At 44.2% G+C, this 26,861-nt stretch overlaps 1 protein-coding gene across 1 annotated transcript in view; it reads right to left on the bottom strand.

Moving 5' to 3' along the window:
* The window catches only part of LOC132821424 (glycogenin-1-like), an 89,201-nt gene extending 62,715 nt beyond the window's left edge, over positions 1-26,486 (bottom strand). Inside the window, exons 1-2 of the mRNA XM_060834009.1 lie at positions 26,323-26,486; positions 7,303-7,438 (exon numbers count right to left, since the gene is read on the bottom strand). Of these exons, the coding sequence (XP_060689992.1) occupies positions 7,303-7,438; positions 26,323-26,329 (143 nt within the window). The 5' untranslated portion in view covers positions 26,330-26,486. The remainder of the gene's footprint in view (positions 1-7,302; positions 7,439-26,322) is intronic.
* Positions 26,487-26,861: the final 375 nt, after the last annotated feature.

Genomic DNA, 26,861 nt, shown 5'->3' with positions numbered 1-26,861 from the left:
AATCTTTCCCCTCTCACCTTAAATTTATGCCCTCTAGTTTTGGACCCCCCCTCCTAACTTGGGGGAAAAGACTTTGTCTATTCACCCTACCCATGTCCCTCATGATTTTATAAACCTCTATAAGGTCACCCCTCAGCCTCCAACGCTCCAGGGAAAACAGCTCCAGCCTATTCCACCTCTCCCTATAGCTCAAGCCCTCCAACCCTGGCAACATCCTTGCAAAGCTTTTCTGCACCCTTTCAAGTTTAACAATATCTTTATGATAGCAAGAAGGCCCGAATTGAACCAATATTTCAAACGTCCCCTCACACTAACAAGGCTGAGCTGTGCACTACAATAAACCCTCAGCAACAGTATAACAGGCCTTTTCCAGGCAGCAAAATCATTGCTTTTGCTTGCGACTAGTCTTCCCTGTCACGTAATATGTGATAGCATGTCTCTCAATGTCTGCATGCTCCATATTTGCATGCATGCATACAAGAGTGTGTGCGTGCGAGTGTGCTTCTGATTGAGAGTGTCAGCTCCTGCATGTGAGTGTGTGCACACACAAGTGTGTAGGTGTATGTGTATGGGTGTCATAAACCACAGGCGTAGCCCTCAGCTTCCAGTAACCACACTTATTTGCTGAAACATAGCTGACTGCCACAGAAGGAGGGTGCAGTGATCTGATCATTATCAAACGGACAGTAGTCCCTTTCAGTTCTGGTATTTGGCAGAACCGCTACATGGTGCCCAGCAAAGCTTGGTGTGTGTGTGTGAATTTATTGCACCCTGCAGCGCTAGGAATTCTACAATCTGAGCAAAGCTTCCTGCTCACTGTGCCTGCTTTCCTCTGGCATTGTCAACTCCATGTCCTCAGTGACCCTCATCTTACTGTGGGGGATGGTGAACTGTGGGATATATCAGTAAGGAGTTAGATACGTAAAATATAATAATCCCAGTCACCTACACAGCTATGGCACCGTGACCCTTCACCTGCTGCGAGGGTGTAGCTCGGGCTGAATACAACGGAGGACCATTTTAGTGAAGCTCAGTCACCTCCCAATGTGCTCCATGCAAAGATAAATGCAGGAGATATTGCCTATTGCTGTAAGCCTACGAACATAACCACGTTTTTCCATTTCTAGCAGCTCGTCCTGCTCAACATAGATAATTGCTCCTTGGATGCTGCCTGCCCTGCTGTGCTTTTCCAGCACCATACTCGACTCCAATCTCCAGCATCTGCAGTCCTCACCTTCTCCCTGCTTACTCTCCCAGTCCTGTTCCATTTCTGTGCGAAGGCTGATTACTCCACCCACAGCAATATTGCATCGCTCTCTCTCTGATGTAACACGCTAACTTGCACTTTCCTCCAGCCGTTTCCCCACATCCTCCTTAAGGCTGATTTGGATAAGCAGGTTCTGCAAAGGTCATGGGGTCAATACCAGCAGCAAAGGGGGGGGTGGAGGAGGTGACAAGAGGCTCAACTATGGGTCTGAGAGGTATGTAATATCATCTCTGAAGAGCTGAATTATATTTGTTTTAAGTGCCCAGAGTTCCTCTGAACAGAAAGGAGAAATCCCGGAATTGAAAGAGCTCTTGTGGTTCAGAGTGACCCAACATCTGGGTTCAAGTCCGACCTGCTCCAGACATTTGCTTGAGCAAGTCAATTTAAAAATAAACTTCGAATTGAAAGCTGTTTTCATTAATGGTGACCATGCAAAGTACCATCCATTGCCAGAATTCCTTTAATTTCGTTCTTCTAGTGTTCCTGCTGTTGTCATCATACACAATAGACAACTACTCAACGCATAATTAAATGTACATTACTCGATACAGCTATTTGGACACTTATCACAATGGCACACACTCGAGAAAACTTAACTAGTCTTTCCTTTAAATAATATCTTTTATTTGAAAAAAAACAACAAAATAGTGCCAGAGTGTGGTGACATTTTGTGTATAACATGCAGAAAAAATACTTTTTTTAAAAACTATATTTTTATACACGTGACAATAAATCTAATCTAATTAGCAGTGGAGCAAGAAAGCATTCTCCAACCAGGCCTGAGTTGGGGAGATGGTGGGCCCTATATCTCATAGCATTTAAATATGCCCAATCCTCCAAATACACAGCAGGGGTAGAAATTACATTCAGAGCAACCAATGAGAGCATACATATAATGGGAAGATGTTGAAAAATGTGGGTGAAAAAAGGTTTTTAAATTACAGATGTCCTTGAATTAGAGGTCAGGTTACAAAATAAAATTCGACTTTTTAAAATGGAGTTCAAGAGAAACAAAAAGACCACATTTAAGGCAGGATCATTAAACATGGGCGATGTGCAGTTTTGATGTTCCGTTATATTAAAAAAGCATCATTAAAGCCACACAGAAATAAGAAACCAGTGTTAAAACCACAATAAATGGGAACAGGAGTAGGCCGTTTGGCCCCTCAAGCATGCTCCACCATTCTATGGGACCTTGGCTGATTGGACATTCCTCACACCCACTTTCCTGCCATTTCTCAATAATCCTCACCGCCCTGACAGATCAAGAATCTAGCTCAACCCTTAAATATACACAAGGACTCTGCCCCCACAGCTCTCTGTGACAAGGAGTTCCAAAGACTCTCAACCCTCAGAAGAAATTCCTCATCATCTCAGCCTTGAATTGGCACCCGTTTATTCAGAGATGACACCCTGCAATCCTCGATGGGAAACATCCTCTCAGCATTTATCCTGTCAAGCCCCTTAAGAATCCTCTACGTTTCAGCGAGATCACACCTCATTCTCCATTTAATAATAAACTTGCTCTTTTATTCTACCTACCAATCTGGACCACCTCATTTCTCCACGTGATATTCCACCTTACAAATGCTCCCAGTCACTTAAGCTATGTACAAGCCTTTGCATACTCCTCCCAACCTGTTTGCCTAAATATATTTGCATTTGCAGTCTGGCTGCAACACAAATCAGTCCCATCATGCAAGTCATTAATATCATCAACAGTGGAGGTCCAATATCCTTTTGGCACTCCACTAGTTAGCGATTGACAACCTGAAAAAATGATCCATTTATCTCAAATTGGTTTCCAGCTAGTTAACCAAGTCTCTATGAACACTTTTTTTCACACGAATACCAGGGGCTTTTATCTTTCTGTATGGCACCTCATTGAAGGTCTTTTGGAAATCCAAAAACACCATATCTATTTGTAGCTCTTTAACAAGAGAAGTTGTAATACCTTCAAACATCTAATAAAACTTTTCAAACAATTTTCCTTTCAACTGGATTATTGTCACATGTACCTAAGTACAGTGAAAAGTTTTGTTTTGCATGCAGTACAGGCAAATCATGCCATACAAAGATCATGGGGTGATTGAACAGAGAGAGGAATACAATGTTACGGCCGCAGAGTAGGTGCACAAAACCATGTTGGCTCTGCCCAATTTATAAAATCATTAGTGCCCTACTACCATTTCTTTAATATTGGAATCAAGCGTTTTTCCCCCTTATGCAAGACGTTTGATCTACATTCATTTTAGCCAAATGTTTCCTTGTTATGCTCTCTTGGAGACTTTTACAGTCCATTTATGTTTTTCCAAGATTGCCTGCATATTCTATTTGCCTTTCTTATCAGTTTCTTGGTCCACCTTTGTTGTAATTCCATAGATCTCGCAAATCTTCAGAACTCCTGCTGTTCTGCAACATCATAGACCTTTTATTTTAATCTTATATGCAACCCTGAACTCCTTCAGTAACCATGGCTGACTGACCTTATTTGAATTTTGCACATTGAAAAAGTACACAGTACCTAAAGCTCATGTAACAATTATTTAAAGACTATCCATTGCCTTTACTCTGGAATGTATTTTCCTTTAATCACTTTGTCCCTCATGCTTTGGTGATTTCCCTCATTCAAATCTCACACTGTTGCTTCAGAATGCATTACCTCCCTTATATGGTTTAAGAAAGAAAGTAAGTATTCTAACAGGATATAGCTTTTTGTTCACAACAAAACCAGATAGATTGCTAGAAAAGCTCAGTTCTGAAGAAAGGTCACTGAACCTGAAATGTTGACTCTGATTTCTCTCCACAGGTGCTGCCAGACCTGATGAGCTTTTCCAGCAATTTCTGATTTCCAGCATCTGCAGTCATTTCAGTTTTTAGAGTAGAGTAGATTTCCTACAGTATGGAAACAGGCCATTTGGCCCAACAAGTCCACACTGACCTTCCAAAGTTACCCACTCAGATCCATTCCCCCTGCCCTATATTTGCCCCTGACTAATGCACCCACACATCCCTGAATGCTGCGGGAAATTTAGCAAAGCCAATTCACCTAACCTGCACATCTTTGGATTGTCGTAGGAAACCAGAGGAAACCACACAGACACGGGGAGAACATGCAAGCTCCACAGACAGTCACCCAAGGTGGGAATCGAACCCAGGTTCCTAACCCTGTGAGACAGCAATGCTAACCACTGAGCCACCGTGCCACCCTTTTATTTAGCTTTATCTGTTCACTTTATCCAGCCACTGTGCTTCATGTCATCCTAGATATACCTTTTTCAGTTAACTCCCTCACCCTCCGTACAACATTAAACTTCTTTTCCAACCTACATGTCCATTTTATTTATAAACTTAGCAGTGGTTGTTCCTGGTTGGAATTAGCCTAGCTTCAAGTAAGCTTCACCAAATCGTGCGCAAAGCATTAAAGTGGAAATAACAGTCGTCATGACACAATAAAACAAAACTCAAATGGGCAAACAAGACTTTATTTACACATGAATTAATGTTGTTTAAAAAGCATTACAGGTTGCATCACGAACAACACAGTTCCATGTAAGTTTAGAATAAGCTACTCGTAATTTGGAGTAATTGTTACAACCACTATACCATGCCTAGTTGTCATTATTTTTCAAAGCAAAATACAAAAATTATACGTATCTTAGAACAAACACAGGCTCTTGATAATCTAACACCTTCCTTGTCAATTTTAGCAGTTTGTTATTTCCAGAATTTTTTTACACTTAAATTTTCAAACTTTTTCAGTAGGATTTGAAATTATGATTCAGTGACCCCAGTAATACAACTCAAATATCCCAAACATTGGTACTATTTCTGGTGTAACCAATTTATAAAGTTTTTAGAAAGGTACAAACTGAAAACATATTAAGAAACTTTTCAAACCAGCTCTGCACTGGCTTATATTCAAAACACATTTATTTCACATGATGAATAAATTCTCCCAGCCACTGAACAACATGGCCATTAGTGAGAGAAATGGGAGACCAATGGGAGATCAGCAGCGAGGAGACTCCGGATATCACAACAGCAAAAAAGCTCCACTTTCCAACCAGGTATTGAAGGACGAGACAAAGTGAGTGGTGAGACGCCTACTTGCATATTTATTAACATTTCATCATTTGTTATCCTTACCTCATCAATATGCAGGTCCCTATTTTCTACTGCAAATAAGTGACAATTCCTGCTATAGAAATCAAAGCAGCAGGTCAGGCAGCATCCGAGGAGCGGGAGAATTGGTGTTTCGAGAAGAAGGGCTTATGCCCGAAACGTCGATTCTCCTACCTCGGATGCTGCCTGACCAGCTGTGCACTTCCAGCACCACACTCTCGGCTCTGCAGCATTTGTAGTCCTCACTTTCTCATAGAAGTCAGAGCAATATATTACTGACTCCAGTTCACCTCTTGGCCCACCGGTCCTCCATCTTGGATACCAGCTGACAATATCTCAGTGCATGTTTCATGGACAGCGCCTGCATGCATCCACACTCCCGCCCCTCAATTAGGATAAAGTAGGCTGCCAATGTCAATTAAATCACAACTGCAAAACCATTTGGATAAATAACAGCCTCAATCTGAAGCAAATATTAGGCTTTACATTTTTGCTATATTTCTAACATCAATCTCTCAACAATTAGCAATTAAAGTAGTAACTCCATGGGATGCAAACTAGAACACCTGTGGGTTGAAGAAATTCGACATTTTAAGGGTTTTTTTTGTACATCCATTATCCTCCATCCTAAAAATGTAGGAGAAAGTGAGGACTGCAGATGCTGGAGATCAGAGTCGAAAAGCGTGGTGCTGCAAAAGCACAGCAGGTCAGGCAGCACCCGAGGAGCAGGCAAGTCAATGTTTTGGGTATACACCCTTCATCAGGAATGTTGGGGGGAGGGGGATAGAAAGGGGGCTGAGAGATAAATAGGAGGGGAGTGGTGGGGCTGGGGGTGGGGGAGATAATTTGGAAGGCAATGAAGGTAGGCGCCGATGGTGATAGGTCAGAGTGGAGCAGATAGATGGGAAAGACGATGAATAGGTGGAACAGTTCAAGAGGGCGGTGCAGAGTTGGAGGATTGGATCTGGGATGAGGTGGGGGAGGGAAGTTGAGGAAACTAGTGAAATTGACATTGGTCCTGTGTGGTTGGAGGGTCCCAAGGGGGAAGAGGAGGCATTCTTCTTCCAGTTTTCGGGTGGCTAGAATCTGGCCGTGGAGGTGGCCCAAAACTAGCATGTTCTTGGCGGAGTGGGAGGGGGGAGTGGAAGTGGTCAGCCACAGGGCGGTGGGTTGTTTGGTGTGTGTCCCAGAAATGTTTCACGTGTTGGTGTCCTGTCTCTCCAATGTAGAGCAGACCACATCGAGTGTAACAGACACAGTAGATGAGGAGCTTGGATGTGCAGGAAATGTAACCAACCACACTGGTCAAACAATGCGGTAAACTCAAGATAACCAGAGCTTTTCCAAAATTAGTCCGACTTGCAACTTCACCACCAATACAGCAGCAAAAGTGCCAAGTAAGAGTATTTAAGAATGGTCAAGCTACCCAAATCAGTTTATTCATATTCAGTGATCAAAGATTAATCCAGCACTTTAGGCCATGCTAAATTCCAAAATAGACACCAGGGACTTCCAGCCAACTGAATTATTTAGACCACTGTCACTTTGCAAGTGTCATTGTGTTTGTTTGCAGTAAAATATAAACATTCAGGATCATCTGAGATAATGGCCATGCAATCAATGTGCACAAAGGGATAATATAATTACTTAACTGCTAAAAGGGAGGGAGGAGGAGAGTGGGAACTGGTACTGTTTGAGGGAATTAAGTATGAAGATTGGTGGCCACAAAACATAACCAAGTTGCAAAGGTTAATTAATTGATCGATGAGGTTAGTGACACAAAAAATATTTTTTAACATCCTCCGCTGTAAATGAATACCAAATGTCTACTATACTGACAGTTCCATGTTAAATTGGGAGCGGTGTCAAAACGGAGAACATCAAACATAAATGATTCAATAAATAAATACCTCATATTGTTTGATACTTGGGGACTAACAAGAACCACCAGTTTTCTTGTAGTTTTGTGGTTTCGCAATGATGTTCCCAGTACCAAGGCACCTTTCCCATATAGGTCATTGGTTGCTAGTGTTACAAAGGCTTGATCTAGAAAGAGAAAAAAAACAAAAATGAACAGAAGGCAAGGGCATTTAATTCAGCCCAAATCCAATCTCATCTTTCAAGCTTAGTTATGGAACCGCCTGGTTCAAGGCCTCAGGCAGCAGAGCACATCCTAGAAAAAGAACACAGCATGTCACCAGAAGATGCTTCACAAACAAAACCTCCGCCCTCTTTCAAGCCATTTTATCTTGGAGTGGGGAAGTGTTTCCTATTCAGCAGCAAGCAGGGATACTAGGATCTGTGGGCACAGCCTCAGAATTAGAGGGGGTCAATTTAGAAAGGAAATGAGGAGACATTTCTTCAGCCAGAGAGTGGTGGGCCTGTGGAATTCATTGCCACAGAGCACAGTGGAGGCTGGGACGTTAAATGTCTTCAAGGCAGAGATTGATAAATTCTTAATCTCGGAGGAATTAAGGGATACGGGGAGAGTACAGGTAAATGGTGTTGAAATGCCCATCAGCCAAGATTGAATGAACTCAATGGGCCGAATGGCCTTACTTCCAGTCATATTTTTTATGGTCATCTAATCTAGGAAAGTACATCAGCAGATTTAAGCCCACATTCTACAGTCCATTAAAATCAACAAGTGAGAACTTGAGAGAATAGTGGGTAATGTAATCAAATCATAGTGTCACAAATCTGAAATGGTGTAATGATCAACTCCTGGGCTTGAATGTATTTTGTTTTAGTTTGTATCTTCCATAGAGTGCAGTGTATTGCAGAGAGTTGGCAGATACATTAAGAAATCACAAAATAAAAAGAATGAAGACGGTTTTGTGTATTCGTTGAAAGTAGTCACTGCCTCATAGTCAACCTTCACAAAAACAATGTGGATCCTTTGATTTTCTTTCCATTGTTTAGTTATTGCTACTGAAAAGGCAGGTATTTTTCTCCAACAAACAGGCCAATGAGATTGCCATTCCCGATTATCCATGCTTCAGGACCTGAAAAGATACGTTGTACTTGTTTAACTTTCTCAACGTTACTTGAGCGAACACTAGACATGAGGGTTACTGCCTGGCTGTTATTTTAACAAGCAACCCATCAAACCAATCCTTGTAGCTCCAGGACTGAATTTCTATTCTGGACTTGACAGAACATTTCAAAAATTATATTACAGTGTCAACCAAGGGCTATCATCACCACTGCACAATAGTCATGTTTTCTTTCTCGTTTTCTACATTATGGAATTTGTATTTCACGGCAGAACACTTTCGAAGCAGTTTCAGTGTCAAAACATCTCCTCCAGCAGAAAGTTACTAAGTGAAGAAAGAAAAACCACAAAAACACCAACATCTGACCAAGCCTCCAATCTTTTAATAAAACAGAAATACCGTATCACAGTTATGATTAGATTAGATTCCCTACAGTGTGGAAACAGGCTCTTCGGCCCAACCAGTCCACACCGACCCTCCAAAGGAGTAACCCACCCAGATCCATTTCCCTCCGACTAATGCATTTTAGCAAGGCCAATTCACCTGGCCTGCACATCTTTGGACTATCAGCAGTTTTATAACTACCACCAATGGAAAAATGGTCAAGTTAGTGGTGACTTTCTTCACTTTTACCTCCCTCTGCAAAGAAAATAAGTGAAATTAGAGCGGACAGCAAAGCAGAGAAGTTGGTTAAACAAATAGGTTTGATCGTAATTAGATCTTCCTCTCTGTAACACTGAAGGAATGGATAACAGGAAACTAAACTCTGTTATTTACTCAGACTCTCCGCAACCTTGGCCAAAATTCAATGATCTTTTCAACCATACCGTTCACTTCTGGCAGCAGGCGTAGAAGAAAACGATGTATAGTTTGTCATTATTAGCCAACCACAGCACTGCTGGATTTTAAACCTGTAATCTGGATCTCTGGAAGCTCTTACAATTCAAAGACTTGACACAGAAATTAGTGAATTACCTAAAAGGCTTTGTAAGTTGCGAGGAAGGACAAAGACATTGGAGAAAGTGCAGAGAAGATTTATGAGGATGGTTCCAGGGATGAAAGAGTTCAGCCATGTGGAAAAGCTGGCAAAGCCCAGGCAGATCTTCTTACAAAACAGCTAAAAAAAAGCAGCAGGAAGAGGCCATTCAACAGAATCATGGCCGATCTGCCCCAGGCCTCCATTAATCTTTCATGCAAGCTCATGATAGCCATCAACTCCCCAACATTTCAGAAATTTATCTCCTCTTGAAATACCTTCAGCCTCCACAACTCTCTGGTGTTGAGAATTCCAGATACTCAGAGCCTTCTGAGAAAAGGAATTCATTCACATTTCAGTTTTAACTAAGTATCTTGTCCTGTAATCGGAAATTCCTTCACTCGTGAAAACATCTTTTCAACATCTATCTGGGAGAGAGAGTGTGATGGATGGTGTGGGGGAAAGAGAAAGGGAGAGAGAGAGAGAGAGAGAGAGAGAGAGATCTTTCTCCATTTAAATATTATAGACTGCTTTTTGTCACTTCTGACCAAAAGTGCACAACCTCACTCTTTTTTAAAACCTGATCTACCTAGTTTTGTCCACTCACTCAACCTACCATGCAGGTTCTTCACATCCTCATCATACAGGCCCACCCACCTACTTTTGTAACATCACCAAATTTTGATTGGATATAGTTGTAAAAAGCCTTAGGTCTAATCCTTATGGCACTCATTTATCCAGCTTGAAAAAGACCCACTAATACTGATTGGCTTGTGTGTGTTGACCATTCCTCAGTAAAAAGTGAGGTCTGCAGATGCTGGAGATCACAGTTGAAAATGTGTTGCTGGTTAAAGCACAGCAGGTCAGGCAGCATCCAAGGAATAGGAAATTCGACGTTTCGGGCATAAGCCCTTCATCAGGAATGAGGAGAGGGTGCCAGGCAGGCTAAGATAAAAGGTAGGGAGGAGGGACTTGGGGGAGGGGCGATGGAGATGTGATAGGTGGAAGGAGGTCAATGTGAGGGTGATAGGCCGGAGTGGGGTGGGGGCGGAGAGGTTAGGAAGAAGATTGCAGGTTAGGAGGGTGGTGCTGAGTTGAGGGGGAGACAAGGTGGGGGGAGGGGAAATGAGGAAACTGGAGAAATCTGAGTTCATCCCTTGTGGTTGGAGGGTTCCCAGGCGGAAGATGAGGAGTTCTTCCTCCAACCGTCGTGTTGTTATGTTTTGCCGGTGGAAGAGTCCAAGGACCTGCATGTCCTCGGTGGAGTGGGAGGGAGAGTTAAAGTGTTGAGCCACGGGGTGGTTGGGTTGGTTGGTCCGGGCGGCCCAGAGGTGTTCTCTGAAGCGTTCCGCAAGTAAGCGGCCCGTCTCCCCAATGTAGAGGAGGCCACATCGGGTGCAGCGGATGCAATAGATGATGTGTGTGGAGGTACAGGTGAACTTGTGGCGGATATGGAAGGATCCCTTGGGGCCTTGGAGGGAAGTGAGGGAGGAGGTGTGGGCGCAAGTTTTACATTTCCTGCGGTTGCAGGGGAAGGTGCCGGGAGTGGAGGTTGGGTTGGTGGGGGGTGTGGACCTGACGAGGGAGTCACGAAGGGAGTGGTCTTTGCGGAACGCTGATAGGGGAGGGGAGGGAAATATATCCCTGGTGGTGGGGTCCGTTTGGAGGTGGCGGAAATGACGGCGGATGATACGCTGTATACGGAGGTTGGTGGGGTGGTAGGTGAGAACCAGTGGGGTTCTGTCTTGGTGGCGGTTGGAGGATCGGGGCTTAAGGGCGGAGGAGCGGGAAGTGGAGGATATGCGGTGGAGGGCATTGTCGATCACGTTTGGGGGGAATCTGCGGTCCTTGAAGAATTCCCCCCAAACGTGATTCCCCCCAAACGTGATCGACGATGCCCTCCACCGCATCTCCTCCACTTCCCGCTCCTCCGCCCTTGAGCCCCGCTCCTCCAACCGCCACCAAGACAGAACCCCACTGGTTCTCACCTACCACCCCACCAACCTCCGTATACAGCGTATCATCCGCCGTCATTTCCGCCACCTCCAAACGGACCCCACCACCAGGGATATATTTCCCTCCCCTCCCCTATCAGCGTTCCGCAAAGACCACTCCCTTCGTGACTCCCTCGTCAGGTCCACACCCCCCACCAACCCAACCTCCACTCCCGGCACCTTCCCCTGCAACCGCAGGAAATGTAAAACTTGCGCCCACACCTCCTCCCTCACTTCCCTCCAAGGTCCCAAGGGATCCTTCCATATCCACCACAAGTTCACCTGTACCTCCACACAAATCATCTATTGCATCCGCTGCACCCGATGTGGCCTCCTCTACATTGGGGAGACGGGCCGCTTACTTGCGGATTGCTTCAGAGAACACCTCAGGGACGCCCGGACCAACCAACCCAACCACCCCATGGCTCAACACTTTAACTCTCCCTCCCACTCCACCGAGGACATGCAGGTCCTTGGACTCCTCCACCGGCAGAACATAACAACACGACGGTTGGAGGAAGAACGCCTCATCTTCCGCCTGGGAACCCTCCAACCACAAGGGATGAACTCAGATTTCTCCAGTTTCCTCATTTCCCCTCCCCCCACCTTGTCTCAGTCGGTTCCCTCAACTCAGTACCGCCCTCCTAACCTGCAATCTTCTTCCTAACCTCTCCGCCCCCACCCCACTCCGACCTATCACCCTCACCTTGACCTCCTTCCACCTATCACATCTCCATCGCCCTTTCCCCAAGTCCCTCCTCCCTACCTTTTATCTTAGCCTGCCTGGCACCCTCTCCTCATTCCTGATGAAAGGCTTATGCCCGAAACGTCGACTTTCCTATTCCTTGGATGCTGCCTAACCTGCTGTGCTTTAACCAGCAACACATTTTCAACCACATTCCTCAATTGACACTAATAGATTGCCTTCAATACTGTGGACTCCTGTCTTGTACAATAATTTTTTGTGTGGCCCCTTATCAAATGCATTCTGGAAATCCAAATGCACTCCATCTACCAGTTCTCCTTTATTAGGATCAGACATGTACAGCACGGAAGCAGACCTTCCGGTCTAACTCGTCCATGCCAACCAGGTATCCTAAATTAATCTAGTCCCATTTGCCAGCATTTGGCCCATATTCCACCAAACCCTTCCCATTCATATACCCCTCCAGATGCCTTTTAAATGCTGTTGTTGTACCAACCTCCAACACTCCCTCTGGCAGCTCATTCTGCATATGCGCCACCCTCTGTGAAAGAATTGACCCTTAGGTCCCTTTTAAATCTTTCCCCTCTCACCTTAGAACTATGCCCACTAGTTTGGACTCCCCCACCCCAAGGAAAAAACCCTGGCTATTGTACCAGTGCTGTCTTTTTCTCACAGATCTGCTCTTCTGTTTTTATAAAGCTGCTGACTCCTCTATCTCTCCATTATTTATGAAGCTTCTTGATGAAGACAAAGTGGACAGAAAATTTGCCAGAGGAGTTCAAAATCATGATGTGCCTGGACAGAGCAGTTAGAGAGAAACTGCTTCTATTGACTGAAGGGTCAAGAACTCAACTCAAAGGAACTGGCAATGGGAGGGAAACAAAACATTCAACACCACTGCAGTGAGTGCTCAAGACTTGGAGTACACCACCAGAAAAGGAGACAAAGCAAAAGAGCGAGAGAGACAGAGTGAACGAGAGAGAAAGAGACAGAGAGAGACAAGAATACATAGTTATGGCTTTCAAGGAGCATTTATGATTTTCTGAAGACAAATAACTTTCCAGGACTATGTGAAAAAGGCAACGATCAAGCACAGACACGGCTGGTTGAAGTGGTGTGATCTCCCTTCTGTAAATAATTCTGCAATTATTACTCACCTTGAGATTACTAAATACTCAAAAATTCCTTGACAGCCATCAATCACATTTAGCAAGGAAGCTATCCCTGACAAAATAGATTTGATAGTTTTTCTGCAGTGTACCCTCTATAGTCTTGGTGAGTGATGCCAAGCAGTTCAAGATGTGTAAAAGAGGCAAGTAGGTATCACATCCGAGTTGTACTATGAGCATGTTTGTATGTCACAGTACATCAGCAGGATGAACAGTTTTCAAACCCACAACCACTTCCATCTAGAAGGACAGGGGCAGCAGATATGTGGAACTAAAAACAGCAGCTGTAACTTTCTCTTCAAGCCATTAAACATCCTAGCTTGGAAATATAAAACACCTGTTATTCACCATAGCAGAGTCAAAATCCTAGAACTCCTGAACAGCATTGTAGGATGTACCTACATCAAATGAACGGTTCAGGAAGGTAGCTTACCACCATCTTCTTAAAGGATGGGTAACTGATACTGGAACAGCCAACACGCCATGAATGATTAAAAAGCAGAAACTGAGCTTTATTACAATACTTCAGGATTGCAGGGTTACATCAATGCGGCCTATGTTGCTACAGAGATGGTTCGAAGCATACTAATCCCAGGTCAGTCTCCTACAAAACTGTGGACGGCACGATGGCACAGCAGTTAGCACTGCTACCTCACAGCACCAGTAGACCCAGGTTCAGTTCCCAACTCAGGTGACTGACTGTGTGGAGTTTTCACGTTCTCCCCGTGTCTGTGTGGGTTTCCTCCGGGTGCTCTGGTTTCCTCCCACAGTCACAAAGATGTGCGGGACAGGTGAATTGGCCATGCTAAATTGCCCGTAGTGTTAGATAAGGGGTAAATGTAGGGGTATGGGTGGGTTGCGCTTCGGCAGGTCGGTGTGGGCTTGTTGGGCTGAAGGGCCTGTTTCCACACTGTAAGTAATCTAAGCTAAAACTCTTTAATTCGGCAAAAGTGAGGACTGCAGATGCTGGAAACCAGAATTTAGATCAGAGTGGTGCTGGAAAAGCACAGGTCAGGCAGCATCCGAGAAGCAGGAAAATCGACAGTTCAGGCAAAAGCCCTTAATAAGGAATAGAGGCAGGAAGCCTCCAGAGTGGAGAGATAAATGTGTGGGGTGGGGCTGAGGAGAAGGTAACAAAGAGTACAATAGGTGAATGGGGGTAAGGATGGAGGGGATAGGTCAGAGGGAGGGTGGAGCGGAGAGGTGTGAAGGGAGGTAGGCAGGTAGGACAGGTCATGGGGACAGTGCTGAGCTGGAAGGTTGGAACTGAGGTAAGGTGGGGGGAGGGGAAATGAGGAAACTGGTGAAGTCCAGTGAATGAAATTTGCTGTACTCAATTATGTATTATCTCCTTCAAACCTGAGTACAATAGAAACTGGCTGGAATGTTGAATCAAATAAGTGAACAGGCCTCAATTCTAACACCTAACAGTAGGTGACTTGCATTGCTGTCTCAGCAGCAGGGACCCAGGTTCAATTCCAGCCTCAGACAACTATCTGTGTGGAGTTTGCATATTCTCCCCATGTCTGCATGGGTTTCCTCTGGGTGTTCCAGTTTCCTCCCACAGTCCAAAGATGTGCAGGTCAGATGGATTGGCCATACTAAATTGCCCCATAGTGACCAGGGATGTGCAGGTTAGGTGGGTTAGCCCTGGGAAGTGCGTGGCGGCAGGGAAAGACTGGGTTGGGCTCGGAGGGTTGGTGTGAATTCAATGGGCTGAATGGCCTGCTTATTCCTGATGAAGGGCTTATGCTCGAAACGTCGAATTCTCTATTCCTGAGATGCTGCCTGGCCTGCTGTGCTTTGACCAGCAACACATTTGCAGCTGTGATCTCCAGCATCTGCAGACCTCATTTTTTACTGAATGGCCTGCTTCAACACTGAAGGGTTCTATGAAATGGGTAACTCCTTTTTAACTGAGCTGGAAATTAGATTACTTACAGTGTGGAAACAGGCCCTTCGGCCCAACAAGTCCACACCTACCATACCCCTACATTTACCCCTTTACCTAACACTACGGGCAATTTAGCATGGCCAATTCACCTGACCCACACATCTTTGGACTGTGGGAGGAAACTGGAGCACCCGAAGGCAACCCACGCAGACATGGGGAGAACGTGCAAACTCCACACAGTCACCTGCAGCAGGAATTGAACCCGGGTCTCTGGTGCTGTGAGGCAGCAGTGCTAACCACTGTGCCACCATGCCACCCAATGAGTTGCTAGAAAAGTGCAGGTCAGGCAGCATCCAAGGAGCAGGAGAATCGACATTTTGGGCATGAGCCCTTCATACCCGAAATGTCGATTCTCCTGCTCCTTGTATGCTGCCTGACCAGCTGTGCTTTTCCAGCGACACATTTTCAGCTCTGATTTCCAGCATCTGCAGACCTCACTTTCTCCTAACTCCTTTTTAAACAAATTATGACCAATTTAAACCAATAGACCAAACGCCTCCTTTTTGACACCAACACTATCCATACAGTACAGTCTCAGATTCATTAGGGATGAAAAACACATGACCAGCCACTTGGATTACTCTTCAGCTATACTCTGGTGTCTGACCAAGATGAGAAGCTCTCTTCCTGGTATTCTGCTAAATGTTGTGATCATGGATAGGAGCAGAGAGGCTGTGCACCTTTGTAGAGAGCTCCAGGCAGATCAGGCACATGTAGACACAGTCTTCACTATTAACATACAGTGTAGTCATCAGGGATGCCTACTGTTGGCTCAGGGAAATAGCTCGCAACAAAATAAATATGTAACAGAGGTGAACAAAGTAGGAACATCAAATGATCCCAGCACAAGTTACTGTGCACTGCTGAAAAAAATCAATGTGGTTGGCGTCTCATTCTCAGTTTGGAAATAATTATATCCTTACCACCAAAGGCAATGGTTCCACAAGGGAAAGGACAGTGCAGAAGGACAAAAGATTAAAAAGATGAGAATATAGCTGGCACAAGCAATAAGCCAAGCAACAACTTGATAGAAATACTCCAATTACTGCAAACATCTCTCTCAAAAATACAAAGACTAGATTACTTACAGTGTGGAAACAGGCCCTTCGGCCGAACAAGAGCACACCAACTCGCCAAAGCGCAACCCACCCCTACATTTACTCCTTACTTAACACCACGGGCAATTTGGCATGGCCAATTCACCTGACCCGCACATCTTTGGACTGTGGGAGGAAACCGGAGCACCCGGAGGAAACCCATGCAGACACGGGGAGAACGTGCAAACTCCACACAGTCAGTCACCTGAGGTAGGAATTGAACCCAGGTCTGTGGCGCTGTGAGGCAGCAGTGCTAACCACTGTGCCACTGTGCCGCCCAGATGCAGTATGTACATAATTCAACATTATAAGCACAATACAAGGCAACACAGGACACAGTTAAAATAGATGGATCTTAAAACAAATTACATTAGATTTACTGCCTGTATCAGGCCTCTAGAAATGACAATAAATCTCAAGTTACCAGAATAAACAGAAACACCAGTGAGTAACAAAACATGATGTTGACAGGTTTTTAAGACTGAAGGGAGGTTTAGAGTGGGGCTCCCCAGGAGCCAGGGTTGTAACCTTGCTCTTCCCCACCTGTATTATTGACCAGGAACTTGATGTTCAAGAACCAATTCCAAAATTTGTAGACAATGAGATATTCTAGGACATAGTAAACAGCGAGGAGATAGTGCAAAACTTCAAAAAGACATGGACAGGTTGGCGGACTGAGCAGACAAGTCACAAATGATGTTCTACGCATAGAAATACAGATAATTCATTTTGCGAGGTAAAGACCATATTTTTACTTCTCTGCATTTTTGATTGCAGACTAAAATTGGAAAAGGACTGTTTTCAAAATAGATACTGTGGAAGGAACTGCTGCACTGAGCTACTGCACTCATTGCAAGATGTGTTTACTCGGCTGCTTTGTTTGAGCTATTGGGGAGAGGAGAGATAAGATGGTGCTACACACTCAGCACAAGATTTAACTGCCCAACCTGAGGACAGCTTTCACGTTGGTTCCTGGATGGGTAAACAGCTTACAACAGAGGGATAAAAAGCCACTGGACTCAGAGGAGTGGTCTTTGATCCTTTGTCTCTCTGCAGCAAAAGTATTTGAAACCTCAAGAAAGCCAATTATTGTCTGCTACCAGCTGCTGTTGTGTTTAGTGAGCAACTAAAAGAAACTTCTGTCATTTGTGTACCAATTATCCGGTGCCTCTTGTGAAGGAGGGAAAGAACTTGGAGGAAGGAAGTCAAAGAACTGAAAAAGTCTTAGGAAGGAAAAGGAACTCTGTTGCTGGTGCTATTGAACAGTGTCACCCCAGTTTATCCCTTCCACGCAAACAACAAAATTTCTTTTGTCTTGGTGTGTTAAAAAAAGATTTAAGAGATTCAATTACTTGACTTATAGTCAAAAGCTCAAAACTTTGTTTATGAATGGCTTGAATGAATTTGTGATAGACAGCAGTTTTTTAAATAGGGAACCTTGCCAGTATTTGGAACCAAATTAACTCCATCAGACAGGTAAATTGTGACTTTCCCATATTTTAATTAAGCCATTAACCTTTGTGATGGAAAGAGTGGGCTCTAGAATTACAGCAATTTCCCCCAAGAAGGTGGTAATAGAACGGTCAAGATGGAATGAAGGGAACAATTCCACAGGCACACAAAATATCAAAAGAGACCTGGGTTGATATGTCTATAAAGGTGAAAATGGCAGGGTAAGTTCAAAGATTAGTACCTTGGAGTTTTTTTCTTTTCTCTTTCATGGTATGTAGGCATTGCTGCCATCCCTAATTTACTCTTGAATAGAGTGCCTTGCTCAGTCATTACAGAAGGCAGTTGAGAGTCAACCGCAGTCACACACAGGCAGACTGGTAATGGATGGCAGAGGCCGAGGAAGAGTCACAACAGACATGATGTCTCTTTCTCTCCCCACAGATGTTACCAGACCAGAGTTTCTCCAGTACTTTTTTTTAATTTCAAGTTTCCATCATCTGCGGTATTTTATTCATACAAGGATGGCCGGATTTCTTCCCTGTAAAAAGGCATTCGAAACCCAGATAGGATTTTACAAAAATTCCCATTTAGGAATTCATTCATGCAATGTAGGGGTCACTGGTTAGGGCAGCATTTATTTCTCATCCCCAATAGGGACTCCCCTGCGTGCTGATAAGAAGAGTACTAGGATTTTGCTCCAGTGACAGTGAGAGAACGGTAGCACTCCAAGTCAGGATTATGGAGGATAGCACTCCAATGTATCTTTTTCCTTCTGGGAGATAGAGGTCACAGATTTGGAAAATATTATCAGTCAAGACATGGGGAGTTACTACAGGGGATTCTATAGTTGGCACCTACTTCCGCCAGTGCTGGGTGTGAAGGGACAGCCGTGCACGACGTGTCAAGCAAACGGGTAGCCTGTTCAGAGATGGTATCAAGCTTCTGCAGTGTTGTTGGAGTTGCACCCATCTAGACAAGTGGGGAATATTCCATCACACTCTGTCGTGTGTCTTTCAGATAACGGACAGGCTTTGGAGAGTCAAGTGGTGAGTTGCTCACTGCAGGAGTCCCAGTTTCTGACCTGTTTTTGTAGCCACAATTTTTCTATGGCTGGTCTAGTTCAGTTCCCCTGGTCAATGGCATCCTCCAGGATATTGATAGTGACGGGTTCAGCAACAGTAATGGCAATGGCATCCAGGGGGATTCCTTATTTTAGGAGATGGTAATTGCCAGGAATGTGTGGGGTACAAATATTATTCTTTTCCATTTACCAGCCCTAGCGTGATTGGGTGACGCGGTGGCTCAGTGGTTAGCACTGCTGTCTCACAGCACCAGGGATCTGGGTTTAATTCCACCCCCAGGTGACTGTATGTGGAGGTGTTGCACATTCTCCCCATGTTTTTGAGAGTCTCCTCCCACAGTGCAAAGAGGTTTAAGTTAGGTGGACTGGCCATGCTCAATTGCCCATTGTATTCGAGGATGTGTCAGTGAGGTGGATTACCATGGGAAATTCAGGGTTACAGGTATAGGGTAAGGGTGTGGGTACATATGGGATGTTCTTCAGAGGGACAGTGTGGCCTCAATGGGCCAAACGGCCTAAATGCACACTGGAGGGATTCTATGATTCCACTGTTGAGGTCTCGCTCCAATTGGACACCGACTTGTATTACAAACATATTAATTGAATTCAAATTCCATTCAGCAGCCTTGGTAGAATTTGAATTCACACTTTGAGAGCAATAGCCTGTATTTGCAGATTACTAATCCACTAACACTACCTTTACCAGCTGGGATACACAGGCACGAGCAAGGAGGTTCAACTTATATAAAAAACTGGTTTGGTCTCAACTGGACTATTGTGCATAAAAGTGTTTTTTGAAAAAGTCCCAAGGAAGAAGCACTTTAGTAAAGTAGATAGAGCGGGAGGAGAGAAGGTGGTGAAATGGAGATTTGATCAAGATATTCAAAATCACAAGGTGTTCTAAGGAGAAACTTACCAGTGGTACAAGGACTGAGAACCAAAGGACAACTTTCAGGTAATTGGCAAAAAAAAAAGCTATGAAGACACAAAGAGGAACCTTTTCACGCAGTGGATACCTTGGATCTGTCCCAGTGTTGTGGTGGAAGCAGAGTCAAACAAGATATTCAAGAGGAGAAAGTGAGGACTGCAGATGCTGGAGATCAGAGTCGAGTGTGTGGTGCTGGAAAAGCACAGCAGGTCAAGCAACATCTGAGGAGCAGGAGGAGCGATGTTTTGGGCAAATGTTGGGGAGAGAAGGGTGGAGCGGATAGAAGGGTTTATGCCTGAAATGTTGATTCTCCTGCTCCTCGGATGCTGCCTGAAGATATTCAAGTGGGTCTGGATATTAGCAGCAAAGAAGGCTGTATTCCAGGGAGAGAACAAGGCAATGGTACCAGGTGAACTGTTCATTTGCAATGTCATGTGTACAGATGGCAGACTGAATTATCTCTTCCTATATTGTAAAAAGTCCATTCCATTTATAATGGACAGCAAAATCAATAGGCTATGAACTTTAATTCAAAGATCATCCTTCAAGTTCCCTACGCTGAGCACTATATCCAATTCATCATGAGACAGGACGATCACTTTTTTAAAAAAATTCATTCACGGGATGAAGGTGTCACTGGCTAGGCCAGCATTCATTACCAAGAGGTCAGTTAAGAGTTAGTCACATTGCTATGGGTGTGGAGTGACATGTAGGCCAGATCAAGTAAGGATGACAGTTTCCTTCTCTAAAGGATGTTAGTGAACCAGTTGGGTTTTTCCAGCAATTAATTCACGGTCATCATTAGATTCTTAATTTCAGAAAATTTTATTGAATTCAAATCCCATCATCTGCCATAGTGGGAGTCAAATCTGGGTTCCCAGACATTTTCTGGGTTTGCATGTTGCTAGTCCAGTGATAATATCACTAGACAAGTGACCTTTTCTATACAACTTCTCCTATGAACTTATACTTATCAACTGTAAACTTACCCTTAAAAAGTGTCAATTTATTCTGCTTTTAACTAAAAAACACCCAGCTTCTACTGTAAGTAAGTTTTACAAGTCACCAGCTTCTTTTCCTGGGCATTTAGTGTTGCAAAGGTATAGGAGGGTTTGCACGATCTGGGACTGAGTCAATGTTTCATGGTCCACTGTAAAATGATCCAGGATTTTCTGAACATTTATGCTTGAATTGATGACTGACGCTTATCGACAGAAATATTTCCACTTTTCAACTTATAAACTGTACTTTGCAAACTTACATATGCCTCAACAGTTTATTTTCCAAATGAAAGCCAAGAGAACTGTGAATGCTGGGAACCTGAAACAAAAACAGAACCTGCTGGAAAAGCTCAATGGGTCTGGCAGCATCTGTGGATGGAAATCAGAGTTAACATCGCGGGTCCAATGAGACATCCTCAGAACTCACTTGACTTGAAATGTTAACTCTGATTTCCCTCCACAGATGCTGCCAGACTTGCTGAACTTTTCCAGTAATCTGTTTAAGTTCCTTATGCAACACTTTAAAAATCTTGTATTATGTGAACATCTAATGGTGTCTGTTGCAATAACCATTCAACAAATGGGTATAATGAGGTCCCAATCAGATACCCAGCAAACGTGATTTTTCTGATGTTTGTTATCACAACAAACCTTCATCCATGACTCATTATCTCTGGAGACTAAACTGTTATGACACATCCCTGACTGGTTTGCTGTATTCTACCTCTAAACAGGAGCACACCTAGAGCTTTGTCCCTATTTCTTAGCTCCCATCAAGTTCTATTCTCCTGTCACTCCTGTATTCATTGGGCTACGTTGGCTTATGTTCAAGTGACACCTCTACTTTAAAATTCCCAGCCTTGCTTTAAAATCTATATAATGCCTTATCCTTCCTTTCCCTTATCTCCATCAGTCTCACAACCACCCGATATCGGAAATAATTCCGACCACAAGCTGAAGCCATTTGTCATTCCCACCTCGCATTACTCCTTTCAGACACTTCGTAAAAATATACATCTTTGACCAATCTTTTGGTCACCTATCCACATTTAGCCTTCATTGTCTCACCATCATACTTGGTCTTAAAATGCTCTATGTATTGTTCGATTCTGCTCTTGTTACCCTTGGGGAGTGTTCTTTTTTCACTGATTGGACGTGGATGTTGCTGGCTGGGCCAGTACAGTGACTGGAACGAGTTTGACCAGGTGGACCTCAACATATGAGATCCCTGATTGGACCAAATTAATGGCCCCAATCAGGGAGTCCTGGCTGAAAGCTATAATTAGGAGTGTTCACCCAGTGCAGAAGGGGGAGGGTAGGTTGGAGGACCTCCTTGTGGGTCTGCTCCTGGGCCTGGCCAAACTGCCATAAACAGGTCCAGGCAGTGGGCCATGGAGGGCGTCATTAGGGCCAATCGCCTGCCCCTCTTCTGCAGTTATGTCAGAGCCCGCCTGTCTCTGGAGAAGGAACACGCAGTGTCCACCAACACCCTGGAGTAGTTCAGGGAGACGTGGGCGTCGCAGGGAGTGAAGTGCATTATTTCCCCCTCCAACTCTATTTTGATTTAGTCCCTGCCCTCCCCTTCACTGTTTGATCACACAGCATTGCCCTTTGGTGTGAAGGGCATCACTTGTCACTGGCCACATAGATGTTTCCTTTCTTCCTGGTGGTGAAAATTGAATAAAGATTTATACACCTGTTGCCTTTCACTAAAAAAAGGAGGGTTCACCCAGTGTGGTGTGTGTGTGTGTGTGTGTAGGTCAGAGGACTTCCTCGTGGGTTTGCTCTTGGGCCTAGCCAAACTGACCATAAACAGATCCAGGCAGTGGGCTGTAGTGGGGGTCGTTATGGCTGACTGCCTGCCCCTCTTCCACTGGTATGTCAGTATCCACATTTCTCTGGAGGAGCACACTGCGTCCACTAACACCCACGAGATTTTCAGGGAAAGGTGGGCACCATAGGGAGTGTTTCATTTCCCTCTCCAACTCTATTCTGATTTAGTCCCTGCCCTCCCCTTCACAGTTTGATTGCCCTTTGATGGGAAGGGGACTGCTTGTCACTGGCCACTCAGGTGTTTCCTTTCCTCCTGATGGTGAAATATAAAGAAAGAAAGATTTACCCTTTGTTTTACTGTGTCTGAACACCTACGTACACAACATGGGCGCTGGGGAACAATAAGAACTACCGCTGGAAAAAAACAAAAAGAGAAAAAATAAACAGGAGTGTTTCACAGGTTCTGTTCACTCAGGGCTGGCTCTGAGGGAGCTGAACCAGTGGTGAAGGACTCTTCATTTTGTGTTAGGGAGAGGACTGACCTCTGAACTGTCGGGATCACACAGTCAGTGTCTTATTACTATTATTGGGTTTCCAACTGAGGAGGAGAGATTTTCTTTTTTTGTTTCTCTGCTTTGTTTCAGGACGACTTTGTTTAATTTTTTGGTTTTCTTTATTATTTATTAAAACAAACAGGAGTGCCAGGGATTTTCTAGGGACTGGCTCTCAGCTAGCTGGTCAGACACCACATACTGTGCAAGAGTAAATAAAGGGTGACTTGGTGATGGGATACCAGCCTCTGTGAAGTGATTTAAGTCAGTATTTATTCCCCATCCTTGGTGGTGAACTGCCTACTTGAACTATGCCAGTCCATTTGGACCCAGTGACACTAAAGATATGACAATGTATTTCAAAGTCTGGATACTGAGCAGAGATTAGGTTACTTCACTGGTAATCCAGAGGCCCTTACTGCTATGAGGACATAGCCTCAAAGTTCACCACCCGTAGTGTTTCTAACTTCAATGAATAAAAATCTGAAATATCAAGCTAGCTTTGGTAATGGTCTCAGATCATGAAACCATTAGTGGTCAGGTGACGTGCACCAGAAATCCTTACTTGGTCTCCATAGCAACAGGACTTATTTGCTAGGCCAGCATCTACTGCCCATCCCCAACTGTCCAAAGTCAACCACATTGCCGTAGGCCTGGGGTCACATGTAGGCCAGACCAGATAAGGATGGCAAATTTATTTTCCTAAGAAAAGGATCATTAGTGAAGCAACCAGGTTTTGTTTTTAACAATAACCATCGACAATGGCTTCATGGTCATCACTAATTAGTTCTTCATTCATTGGGCAGTATGGTGGCTCAGTGGTTAGCACTGCTGCCTCACAGTACCAGGGTCCTGGATTCGATTCCCACCTGTCTGTGTGGAGTTTGCACATTTTCCCTGTGTCTGTGTGGGTTTCCTCCCACAGTCCAAAGATGTGCAGGTCAGGTGAATTGGCCATGCTAAATTGCCCACAGTGTTAGGTGTGTTAGTCAGGGTAGGGGAGTGGGTTTGGGTGGGTTTCTCTTCAGAGGGGTAGTGTGGACTTGCTGGGTCGAAGGGCTGTTTCCACATGGTAGAGAATCTAATTCCAGATTTTATTGAATTCAAATTTCACCATCTGCCTTGGTGGGATTTAAACACATGCCCAAGAACTATGGTCTGGGGCTACTGGGTCACTAGTCCAGTAACATTATTACTGTTCCACCTGCTCTCCTTAAATACCCTCCAAAATGGCCAGGCAAGCCACTCATACCAAACTGCAACAAAATACCTAACCCTATTTAACTCTGCCCCTCATCCAATTAGATTCATGAGAAATTCACAGCAGAGTGAACTATTTCCACCTTTGAAACAATTTAAAGCAATAAAGTTTTTCATTAGGGGACACAAAGCATGCTACTGAACAAAATAAATAGTCATCAAGAAAAAAAATGAAAGGAAAGAAATGATTTTTGACATTGAATAATGACAGAAAAACCACAAAGGTTAAAGAACATTTCTTAGCATGGGACTAAGAGGCAGCAAGAGACTTGAGAAACTGCCTCGTGTCAGAATGTAAGAAGGCAGGTGCTGAAAGTAGAGGCTGTAAATCATTGTGGGAATGAAAGATGGGGATAGGACTAGCCTATGACAGAGTGGTAGCGTCCCTAACTTTGGGGTGGAAGATCCAGGTTCAAGTCCTACCCCTTATGTACAACAGACATAAGAACAAGGAACAAGAGGCTACTCCACCACAAGCCCTACATAAGAACAAGGAACAAGAGGCTACTCCACCACAAGCCCTAACCTCCCCCCCCCCCCACCCCCTTTATCTGCAGCTGCCCTTACACCCACTCCCAGTCCTGAAGCAGAGTTACACCTGAAATGGCAACTTCACCTCCTGGTGCTGCCTGACTTACTGTGTTCTTCCAGGCTCCTGCCTGTCTCCCTTAGATTCCAGTATCTGCAGTGTTTTTTTTTTGTCTCCTGCATTTCAACAGGATTGGTTTTTAACTTCAACTCTACAGAACACCTCTTGGCAGGTTGACTAAAAATTAAATTTTTTAAAAACTTGGGAAAAATCAGGAGTAAACGAGGACACAGATGGTTAAATCAAATTAAATGCAACTTGAGAAATGAAGTCCAGGTAGAATGGCAGAGAAATTAACGCACAATGATATTGTTTTTTAAAAAAAGTGTAGAATTTGATGCAAGGAGAAGATTGATGTGCGACAGAGTCAAGGATTTTAGCAACAATTGGAGTATTGAGGTTTCTAAATAAAATAGTAATTGAGTAATACCGACTGACTTTAATCCACACGGAACAGTACATCAGCTTGATAATAACACAATTATTGATAAATATTTTCAAACTAATCTGCTCACAGATGTCATTACACACTTGCAGAGCAGGTGGGACTTGGCCTCTTAACTCAGAGGTAGGGACACAACCACTGCACCACTTTTCAATCATTGATCATTTTATCAATGAAAACACTTGGAAGTTGCGGTTTGGCTGAACAACGCCAGCTACTGGGAAGGATCATTTTAAAACTCCAACTCTGAGACAAGCTTACCTTCCTTCATGTTGTGTTTCTGTTTAAGCTGAAGCACATTCTATTTTTTTTTGAATGAACCAAACTCCACTCCTGTTTCCACACTGTAGGGAATTTAATCTTAAAAAAAAAACCCTAAAGTGGGAATGGACTGGAGAAATTGCGACTTTATTTAAAAAATAAAAAAGATTTTTCATGCAAAGTTGAAGAGGAAAGTACAGTGGGTTGCATTTAGTGGGATCTGGCACAGCAGGTTGGAGTCAGATCGCATCATTTTAAAAAAAATATTAATTGTGGAAATAAAAATCAAGGGAATCTCGATTATGCACACAATCTGTCTGAGGGTATACATTTACAAAAATGTTCAAATCTGCTGCTGGGATACTTCAGCTGGTCAATTTCTCCCGGAAGAGGAGAGAGCGCGGAAAGAGAAGTAAATTTTAAAGATTTTTTTTAAAAAAGCAAGATAAATTGGGGCAAAAGGACAAATGATTAAGAGCACAGGCGTACGATCTGCAGCTTGTTTCAGGCCCGCAGCACAGACACAGACAGTGCTCTGCATCAGCCCCTGGGATCCGCTTTAATGACTCACCGCAGCCGCTTCCCCCACTCTCTCTTCCGCAGTTTCAAACCGACAAGTTGTGCATTTGAAGGTGCCTTCAGGACAAGCTAAAGCTCCCTGAGGCAGCAGCAGCAGCACCACTGAGTATTCACTCACCAGACATACTGAGACAGCGCCGTCGGTCCGGGACTCCAAGGGGGAGGCGAGGGTTTGGGTATTAGCTACGATCCAGCGGGAGTCTGTGTGGGGAGAGAGAGAGAAGGAAGGAAGGTCAGGCGAAAACACTACGTCTCCCTCTCTCTCCGGGCACTGGGATTGTGTTTGAGCCGCCCCAGTCTCTTCTATATAAGGAGGCCACCCCACACGTGATAGAGATAGAAGCCAGCCCTCTATACATATATACACACACACACAGAGCTAGTGTAAGTGTGTCTCTGACTGCTCTATGATACAAATAGAAACATTAGTGCAAGCCATTCAGCTCTCTGAGAGTGCCCTGCTATTCAACCAGAGAAAGTGTGGCTGCGATGTTTAGTGTGCACATGAAAAAACACACACAAGAGCAAAGGCAAAATACTGAAACAAACACAGATATTCACAACAGGCCTAGCAGAGAATACTGCAGAAACATCACAGGCTTGGCAGCATCTGTGGAGTAAGAAACAGTTTTGACTTCAACATGACGTTCAGACTTC

The sequence above is a fragment of the Hemiscyllium ocellatum genome, chromosome 13, assembly GCF_020745735.1.
Source record: "Hemiscyllium ocellatum isolate sHemOce1 chromosome 13, sHemOce1.pat.X.cur, whole genome shotgun sequence".
NCBI lineage: Eukaryota > Metazoa > Chordata > Chondrichthyes > Orectolobiformes > Hemiscylliidae > Hemiscyllium > Hemiscyllium ocellatum.
The sequence above is the reverse complement of the archived record's forward strand: the minus strand, read 5'-3'. Positions and strand labels throughout refer to the sequence as shown.